Below are 10,685 nucleotides of genomic sequence, written 5' to 3'. Positions count from 1 at the left end.
GAATAATTTAAACCTTTTTACTATATTGATAAATTAATTCTAATTTTTAAAAGATTAAAGATATTTTCAAAATAATAAAATAAAATACTAAAGGTAGGAGAAAACTTTAATTTTATTTGTATTAAAAAATTATATGCAAAAATAATCAATAAAAGAAATAAAAGCAAAAAAATTGAGGAAAGCTTTTATATTTAAGTGCATTTAATATCTATATTACATATGATTACACTTGTCAAAACACCAAGTCATATTTCCAATTTGGTATGACTAGACTAGGGAATATTTTCTCGATAGGTTAGTGATGAATGAAGAAACATATTCTGACGTAATTAGCTGTTAATCTTTGAAATTAGCAGACGGATTAGGAATTTAGGAAGTTCCATTGGAGTATTTGATTTGATTCTCGTGCTATCATTATGCCATAGCAAAAGTTAGATAAATCTATAGGATTGGGGAAGAATAAGATATCTACTTACGCCCAATTAAATACTAGAACATAAAAAATGCCATTTACATTTCAGAAATTTGACTAAATGTTAGTATTTATAAGGAGAAGTTTGACTAAAACTATTTTAGAATATTTGGTAACAAAGACTAAGAAACTATTGATTCTTCACCCGCCAAAATGGAATGTGCATCGTCTTACCCTTGACTTGCAGATAGAGTATAATACAACAAGAAAAAGGAATAAACATCAAAATTAGACATATAAATTGTTCATTTAACATGTCACATCCTATACAAATGTGGTATCTATTTTGCATTCAAGCACTCTTCCAAATTAGACAGTGGATACTGCAAGCCTTTCACTCCAATATATAGAATTCAAGATCCTTGAGATTTTTTACATACCTGGGAATCTGCCATATCAAGATTCAACTACATATTCAATTTCAAGTGCCTGTGTCTTGCTTTGTCAGCTATCTTAAGCCGAAAGCCACAAAAATTGTTGGTGAAGACACTTGACAGTGTCAAGGAAGTGAATCTTGTGACTTGGATGTCATGCTACCCTTGAGTAGACCGGCATCGTCATCCATGCACAGGTCGACAATTTCCACCTTATGAGCATTCGAGTCTTCATTTTTTATCCCGTTCAAAGCATCCAGCACTTCTTGCATCGAAGGTCTCATATCCTTCTCCTGCTGCAGACATCTGAAAGCCAATTCTGCAACCAACGTAACCATCCTTCTCACCGAACCATTTGTGTTGAATTCAAGGCTTGAATCAACCAGCTCGTGCAATGTATGGTTTTGAATCTTGTTGACAGCCATGTTCGATAAATTGATGTCATGGCGATGCCTGTTGGTATCTACTGCCGGCAGTGATGATATGAGCTCAATTAGCACAACCCCAAAGCTGTACACGTCGCTCTTTTCTGTGAGTTGGTAGCACTGGTAGTACTCAGGGTCCACATAGCCAGGAGTCCCTTGTGGAGCAGTCGACACATGAGTTACGTCGTTGGGGAATAACCTCGACAACCCAAAATCAGCAACTTTTACATGGAAATCATTGTCCAGAAGAACGTTGGTGGTTTTGACATCCCGATGTATGATATCTGATTTATGCAGATAAGCTAATGCATCAGCTGTTTCCACGGCGATTTGCAGCCTAATAGGCCAAGATAGCAAGCCCGATTTGGCACGTTTTCCATGCAGATGATCTGCCACTGTCCCATTCGGTACATATTCATACACAAGCAGTAGCTCCTGGCTTCTCCTTGAAGTGCAACCATAGAGTGTCACAAGGTATTGGTGCCTTAACCGAGTCAGAATCTCAATCTCATTTATGAACTGCTCTGCACGCTTGAAATTGTTCTCGTATAAGCGCTTAACTGCAACTACTCGACCATCAGAAAGCACCCCTGTTTGAAAAATTGAAAGTCACATTTTCAGCTTCTGCACTTGACAAAGAGAAGAATATTTTTTTTATCATGACGATCGAGAAGGATGGGATACGAACCATAGTATACAGTACCAAATCCACCATCTCCAAGCTCTCTTGAACGATCAAATTTGTTAGTGGCTTCCTCAAGTTCGGCGCAGCTGAAGACCTGCACCCCAAAATCTGAACTTTCCCTACCGAAGTCCGACTTGGTAGATGGATACGAAGGTATGCTTTTGGTGTAATGATTCCAAGGCAAGGAAAGGAGGCCTCTCATGGAAGGAGAAGAACTAATATCCTTGCTTGCAGTTTGAGAAGACATCAATGCAAGCTTCTGCTTCCTCTTTTGCCTACAATGGAAAATCAACCATCCCAGGCCAACACCGGTAAGAATTGCACCTGCTATGAAAAGACCTGCACACGCACATATTAAGCTTTTCTAGCATTAAACATTTGTGTAAAAAAGCATAACTTCTACACTACTGATGGCAGCGTACCTATACTCCTTTCCGTATTTCGGTTTCCTGCAGCATCAAAGAAATTCACAAAATAAGAGTATGTATAGAACTCTAAGAAACCTCAGGATTATACTACACAGCTATGAACGGAACTGGAAGTTAACCGGCTTATACAGAATAATTGAGATGAAGAGCATCTAACTCTAATAACCAATTTACATAGCAGCAGTAATCAAACAATCAACAAGTTTATAATCTATTCCAGAGTCATTACATACAAATGAATTTTCAAAAAATGGCATTGCTATATACTTATCCCAACTCTGTAACTACAATTCTACTCACATAAACATGTCATTCACAATGATTCAAACAACAACCATAACATTATGTGATGATCTACAGATTCAAACAATTCCACCATAAACATGACCAATCAATGACACAATCTAACTACCTAATTCACCAATTCCAATCAAACACACAGATAAAAGAAACCTAATTACCGTCTGGAGCAGCCTCCGGACTAGGTCCTGGCGGGAGCGTCACAGGAAAAGGACAAACCCTATCGCCGCAAATGCAAATGAGCTGATCTGTAAACCCGCATTGCCCGCCCAAATTGTTGCATTGGGAGCACAATCTCTCATCCCGCACGCTGTAACTAACGTTGAAACCCTGCATCAACGCCTCCCCAAGGCTCAGCGTCGAGTTCGTCAGCCGATCGCCGGCGATCTTCAACATCGGGACATTGACACTAATGTTACAGGTTATGATTTTCAGAATCGGATCGCTGGGAAGTGGTCCGACCCAATAGAACGCGCTCGAGAGATTAGAATCAGTGGAATTGCACTTGATGCGATTGTCTCGCCTGATTCCAAATTCCGTCGTATCTCTCTCGGTCGAATTGAAGACGGATGTGTTGCAGCCGTATACCATAGTGAGTTGCTCGTTTTGGGGGAGAGTGTTGTATGTGAAATAAGAGGCGTTTAGGGTTACGTTGCGGAATTGGGAAGGGCAAGTGTTGTTGTAGAGATCGGAGCGGGCGAGGAGGAGCAATTTCTGAATCTGATCGATTTGGAGGACGCGGAAGGTGCCGGCGAGCTCGGTGGTGTTTCCGGTGCGGCAGGTGAGGGCGAAATCGGGGATTCCGCAGTGGGAGGGACGGTCGCCGCCGTGGAAGGGGAATGTTACGTTGGTGATGGAGCCGCAGGAGAAGGTACGGTCGCAGTTGGGGTAGGTGTCGGGCTGGCAATGCGTCGCCGCGAAGAGGAGGGCGGGGAGAATGAGGAGGAGGAGGGGCATGGCGGCGGTGGAAGAGTGAGAGGGAAGGAGTTGGTGGGTTTAGGCATGGTGGGGAGATATAAGATATTTGAACGTTGAATTCATAAGAATCGGAGCTTAGCTGCCTTTTGTTGACTCTCATGTCGTTTTCGGAATCATAGGGATTTATTTATTGGTAAATTGGCGACTTTCAATTGTATCAAATCAATCTCAATCTTACAGTGCTGCTTTTCATATTGTTATGTTTTTGTATCTAACGAGAATAGGCTGTATATAAGCATGTACGTATATTATATGGTTGTGGGGTTCTAGGCAATATAAAATTATACTACCTCTATTACCTAGACCAATATTTTAAAAACCGGACTGACAAGTGAATTGGTGTCATTACTGGTTTACTGGTTCAACCGGTTCACTGGTTGAACCGAAATACTGTTTTTATCAATAAATATTATAGTATTATACATTTAATAGTTATTATAGAAAACAAGTCTTGTACTAGTATAATAAAATATTTAATGACGTTAAGTTTAAATACAATAATAAATTATAATACACAATATTAAAAACTAGTATTAAACTCTATGTATAATTATAAACTCCTATATTATAAAACATTAGTGATTGTAAAAGTATAATTAAAATATAAGAAATATATTATAATTAACAATTTCTTAAAAGATTATATAAAATTAAAATGAATTATCTTAAAAGAATATAAAATTAAAAAGAATATATTTTTAGTGAATGATAGAATTTTATTAACTTTTTATCAATAAATATAATTAAATATATAAATTATATTGTAAATAAAAAATTTAATATTTATGTATAAATTATATTATACACAAAGATATATGAATAAACATAAATTAAAAACATATATTTAGTAAATACTCCTAGTATATAATCAAATAGTAGTAAACTTTTAATATAATTAATCACATATTCTTAATATACATATATACATATTAAACACGGATTATTAGTTTATATAGATAAAATATTTCGTGTTTAACATATGAAAATAACTTATTTTCAAATTACTACCAATAAGTTCTTGTGGTGTAGTGGTAGAATTGTTGGTAAGTTTACCGGGAGGTCTTGAGTTCGACCCCTATCAAGGCCAAAATTTTAGAATAAAATTTTGAAAAGCATTTGAACCGGTTTCCGGTTCTCGGCCAGACCAGTCCGGCCGGTCGGTTTCGGCGGTTCATGGCGGTTGAACATGTCACTGGTTTTATAGTGCTAACCGGACCGGACCACCGACCGGTTCGCGGTTGAACCGGTCGAACCGGCCGGTCCGATTTTTAAAACATTGCCCTAAATATTGTCTCACTTTGACCCATCACATATTTTAAGAAATATAATGAAAAGTGAGTTGAAAAAGTTAGTGGAACGTGAGTCCTATTTTTATATACTCCCTCCGTCCCACCGAAGATGACTCACTTTCCTTTTTAGTTTGTCTCACCCAAGATGACTTATTACTAAGAGTAGAAACTCCTTTATCTCTACTTTATTTCCTCTCTCTTACTTTACTCTCTCCACCTAACACACAAAATAAAAGTGCATAAAATTCTGTGCAGCCCAAGGAAGGGATCATCTTCCTTGGGACGGAGGGAGTATTAGTTTTTTAATAAAATGTAAATAGAAATAAATTAATATAATATAAGGTCTATTATTAAAAATGGTAAAAAGTTAAAAATGGTAAAAAGTTAAATGAGAATTGAAATAATAAATCAGAAGAGGGACGAAGGTAGTACTAGTCCTAATATATTTGGGTGAAGCAACTACGCAAATGCAAATCCATAATTGATGGGCTCTTCTTTGACTCATTTGCCGACATAGATGTTGCATTGAATATTTGATTTGACGGTCGGTGGTGGGTTGTGGGGCAGGGGAAAATAATCATGAAGAAGGCCTAATGGTGGTGGGCTATCAAATTTATAGGCCATGATTCCATTTTAACTAGAAAATAATCTACAAATAAGAGTTTAGTAGTTAAAACTTAAACGAAGATAGAATAAACAAAGACTTCCATTCTATTTATGGATAGAGGGAGTAGTGTGTAGTGATTATAAAAAGAGAATAAATTAGGAATGAGTATAAAAAGAGAATAAATTAGGAATGAGAAAAAAAAAATTAATGAGAGAGTAAAATATGAGAGAGATAAAATGTTGCTTTTTGTCATAAAAAGAAATGTCTAACCTATAATGGGGGATCCAAAATGAATATGTCTCACTTACGATGGGTACGGAGGGAGTATTAGTTTTATTTTATAGAGTGAACTACGCAAATGGTACCTGGACTATGCATTTTACACGCCAATGGTCCCTGAACTTTAAAAATATCGTAGATAGTCCCTGAACTAAGGGATAATCACATTTTTGATATTTTTCACTTTTTAGTCTTATTCTATACCAAAAATACCCCCAATTTTGGCCTACCACAAACTTTACTTTATATACATCATCCATTTCTTAATTTTAACTTTGATTTTATTTTCACCACATTGAATTTTATATATTTTCAAAAAATTGATATTCAGCTTCAACTTTCGATTCAATCTTTGTTTTTATACTTTTTTTTATTAATCAAATTAATTTGTTTTGGAAGGTTAAATTCTAACTTGCACATTGATATACTAATTAATAGTTTTGTACTCCTACTATATGTTTCATTAATTTTGTATAATGATTAATGCATAATATATCAAAAGTTTGATGATATTTTACAAATAGAATTTTTTATGCTTGATAGGAACATAAGCATTCGCAATTTTGAATGACTGAACATAATACCACAAAATTTTTATTTCACATTATTTCTATATATGTTATGGCTTGAATTGATTTATTTTATTTTCCCACTTAATATGCTCAATGTGGTGAAAATAAAATCAAAGTCAAAATTAAGAAATGGATGATGTAGTATATAAAGTAAAGTTTGTGGTAGGCCAAAATTGGGGGTATTTTTGGTATAGAATAAGACTAAAAAGTGAAAAAATATCAAAAATGTGATTATCCGGATTATCTACGATATTTTTAAAGTTCAGGGACCATTGACGTGCAAAATACATAGTCCATGGACCATTTGCGTAGTTCACTCTATTTTATAATAAAATGTGAGTGATGATGAGTTAGTAGAATTTGTGCACTTTTCATTTTTGTCCCATAAAAATATGTGCACCCTTCATTTTCGTTCGTCCTACAAAAATATGTACATTCTATTTTTGGAAAGCTATATATCAATTTAATAATGTAGCCCACACTATCTATTAACACTACTCTAACTATCATTCTCATCATCTCTCTTACTTTACCAATTTTGTCTTAATTCTCGTGCCATATCCATTGTCCATATTTTTATGGGACGGAGGGAGTAAAAAATAAGTGTGATAAATATTTACAGATGAATTAAAAAGAAAACTAGTAAACTAGTGATAAGTAAGGACAACCGATGGAGTAGTATTTAATATTCATCCTTCAAATATAAGAACAGTATTTTCTAAAATCAAATTTTCAATTAATAATAATAATAATAATAATAGTAAAGAATTTTATAATTTGTAAAAATTTTATTGAATTGTATACTACCCTTGTTTTTAAAAATAGAAACTATTTTCATTTTGAGTGAACTGCACAAAAGGTCCCTAACTTTTCGCTCTGTAACAGCAGAGACCCCTAACATTTAAAAATCTCATCACAGGTATCTAACAAATTATATAATCACAAACCTTGTTTTTTCGGACCATAACACCCTCAGGGCTTGAAAGGGCAAACTCGACCTTTTGTGACGCCGCCACTACATCCCACCTGCTGCATGTACTGTGGATGAGACGTCAATCCTAATTGATGTGACAGAAACATCATGTCTTTCAGCATTCATGCATTACATTATCTAAATGCATGAACCGTACACATGTAGCTGAATAATATTCCGAACATGTGTATTTTAATTGGAAAATTGGCTTAGTAATATACTACTAATTAATTAATTAATTAGTATGTTTATAACTAATTGTTTCACTAAGTAAGAAGTTATAGTAGTTAATCAGTTGTTACCACTTTATTTATTGAATCAATCTGTTTCAAATTAGTATATTCTTCAAATAATTGAATAATGGAGGGATGTATGAATGCATCATTCACTTATAATAGTAGTCCATTACATAATACTATTACTCCTTTTTATTTATATATAGTACTATTTAAAAATGTTAAAATGAATACGAGATATATTTAGTATATATAATGGCTAAGACGAGTCCAATCTATTCTAAAATCTAATGCTTATAAATCAAAATTCCAAGAATATATTCTCCAATAATTTAATTGAAAAAAAAGTCAAATTTGAGAAGTAAAAGAAAGATGGTGATAATTTGTTTGAATTGAGATAAGTACATGCATGTACGAACATTATTGAAGAGTGTCACAGGTTTTCTTCTCAAAGAAAATGTCAAGCCTTAACTATTATGGATTTATGGTTACTCTTCACTAAAAATGGGTAGTTTTAGGCTTTTTGTGCGTTAAATTGGACATATTTTATATGGGTGTAATATGTTTTTTTGGGGGATTAAATTGCTGAAATGCTCATCGTTTTTAATATTTCCTAGTGGTTGCCGACTGGGACATAATATGGCTCATTTGGATAGAAGAATTTCTTTTTATTGCTATTTTTCATAATTTTTTGTTATTTATATTACGAACTATTTTATGTATGGGAGATTATGCTGTGCTTGTCAATCTTTGGCTTTTAAGTATTTTTATTTTATAAAAAATGAGGCAGTTGATTTTGATAATTAATGGAAAAGTTCACAAACATCTCCTCTTCCTATTTTCCCTTTTTTCATTAGATAAGGCTTGCATGATCAAATGGACTTTGAATAGTATTATACTCCATTTAATATATGTAAGGAGACAAATAAAAATAAAATAATGCATTTGTTGACGACTTTTGTGGGGGAAATACATTGCATAGTACAACATGATGTTTTGTTTCAAGAATCGTAATTATACACACCTATCCGAAATTGAAGGGAAAATAAATAAAATTCCAAAGTGATTATAGGCAGTAATTGAAGACGACATAAAGTTCATCGTCTACTTGCTTAAAACAAACATAAACAAACTTTTGTTGATAATGGTAGTCCCTACATTAGGTTGACTATACAAAAATAAATAATAGAATTAAAAATAATGAGAAAATAGTATTATGTTTGAAGAGACATCCCTTACACATCAGACTAGATGTGCAGCATAGGGTGTGCAGAAATGCAGGTTTGGTAGGTAAAGAGACTAAACTGCCCTTCAGCCCATTTGGGTATTTTCGTCCGGAAAATGGCAAAAAACACAAGATTTGTGATTATATATTTTGTTAGATACCTGTGATGTGATTTTTAAATGCTAGGGGTCTCTGCTGTTACAAAGCGAAAAGTTAGGGACCTTTTATGCAGTTCAGTCTTTCATTTTAGTCCATCTCTTAAAATTAAAAACCTTTTATTTTAGGAAATTTTATCTTTCTAATAAGGTGAAATTCATTATCCACTAATAATACTTCAATTATTTATTTTTTCTATTTATCTCTTACTTTATTAATTATATAAAGAATTAAAATTCATAACATTTGAAAGTTTCAATTTTAAAAGTAAAAAAAATAGTGCTATTCTTACAAATATTTAAATATTCAATTTCGTCTCTTTCATTATAGATTCTAGATCCACCACAACGTAAAATCCATATACATGGTTGAGAGATGCTGATTATTTCAATTTCAATTATTTCAATTTATGTTTTATGTTTGTTTATTTTATATTTATAAGTTTATTGTTTCTGAGTTTTTTTTTATAAATTCACAATTATAAAATATTTTAATAGTATGTATAATAATATTACTATTAAAAAAAGTATAAAAATATATCATATACTGTCTCTATTTTTTAGTAGTAGAGTTATTTCATTTTCTGCACTAATTTTAACCTTACTAAGAAAATGTTTTTATTTTGTTGTGGCCTTGTGGTCGACGAGGGGAGGCTAGCAAAGTTGGCAGTGCTGTTAATTTGCTCATTCATTAAATTAGGTTTTCTTATAGTAGTATTATTTTGACTTGGCCTATATATTAATTTGCTCATTAAACTTGATTTACAGTTAAGCTTGATTAATACTCCATATTTTAATTTAATAAATAAAGAAATTTCAAGTTAATCAGTTTGAATTCTTCTTCGATTTCGATTAATTTCTTTAGTAGTTTAATCGCACGAAAACTAGATTATGCTAGAGTACATAATTTGAGAATCATGCGAATTTAAAATTTGTCATATTTGGCCAATTCACAAATCACAATATAGGATACTCTAGGATAGTAGTATATTCTATCTGATTCTTTCAGGAATTTGTCTGTTAGCAGAAAAATAGTATTTATAAGAAATATAATTTGTGTTAATGATATCTATGGAAAATGATTTATGATGATTGCAACTAATATGTTAAAGATACTAAGAAAATATTTTTAGGATTCTGAGCTTATATTATTAGTAACGTTAATGATGATTAAATTATAAATATTTAATATGCACCTTTTCTTCCTAAGTGAAAATAATCATAATAATATTATATTTTGTAATTATTAATATAGTAATAAAATTGTAATAATTTTGTAAAAAGTAATGAAAATGTGTAAGTAATTAAGCTTCTTAAAACTTTGAAAACGAATGCCCTCGAAAAAGTACACAATAAGAGTATTGAAGGTTGTGCACATTTTCTTATTTTCAAAATTCTTACTTGATCAAACAAAAAATCAACTAAACACAAAATTACTTACCCAAGGTAAAATCCATGCCAAATACATATGTCCATCAAAATTTGTGCTCTTTACAATATAAACTATAATTATATATAAAGGCGAAGCCAAAAATTTTATAATAGGGGCCGAATGTTAATAACTCCGATGTATTTTTCATCCTAAGGTTACTGTATTTTTCAATGTCGGTTAAATGATAGTAATAGTCTAATAGATGAAGAGATAATGAAATATTTCAATTTGCGTCTTTATGCTAGTCTATAACAA

The 10,685-nt window shown here is 32.6% G+C and overlaps 1 protein-coding gene across 1 annotated transcript; it reads right to left on the bottom strand.

The window, feature by feature from the left end:
* Positions 1–688: 688 nt before the first annotated feature.
* LOC121785831 (LEAF RUST 10 DISEASE-RESISTANCE LOCUS RECEPTOR-LIKE PROTEIN KINASE-like 1.4) lies at positions 689–3,730 on the bottom strand. Its single transcript, XM_042184288.1, has 4 exons — positions 2,846–3,730; positions 2,379–2,405; positions 1,960–2,295; positions 689–1,861 (listed from the first exon to the last, which is right to left on the bottom strand). The coding sequence occupies exons 1-4, from the start codon at positions 3,639–3,641 to the stop codon at positions 972–974; spliced, it is 2,049 nt and encodes a 682-aa protein (XP_042040222.1). The 5' UTR covers positions 3,642–3,730; the 3' UTR covers positions 689–971.
* Between the last annotated feature and the right edge of the window lie 6,955 nt (positions 3,731–10,685).

Source organism: Salvia splendens, chromosome 22, assembly GCF_004379255.2.
Source record: "Salvia splendens isolate huo1 chromosome 22, SspV2, whole genome shotgun sequence".
NCBI classification, from domain to species: Eukaryota; Viridiplantae; Streptophyta; class Magnoliopsida; order Lamiales; family Lamiaceae; genus Salvia; species Salvia splendens.
The sequence above is the reverse complement of the archived record's forward strand: the minus strand, read 5'-3'. Positions and strand labels throughout refer to the sequence as shown.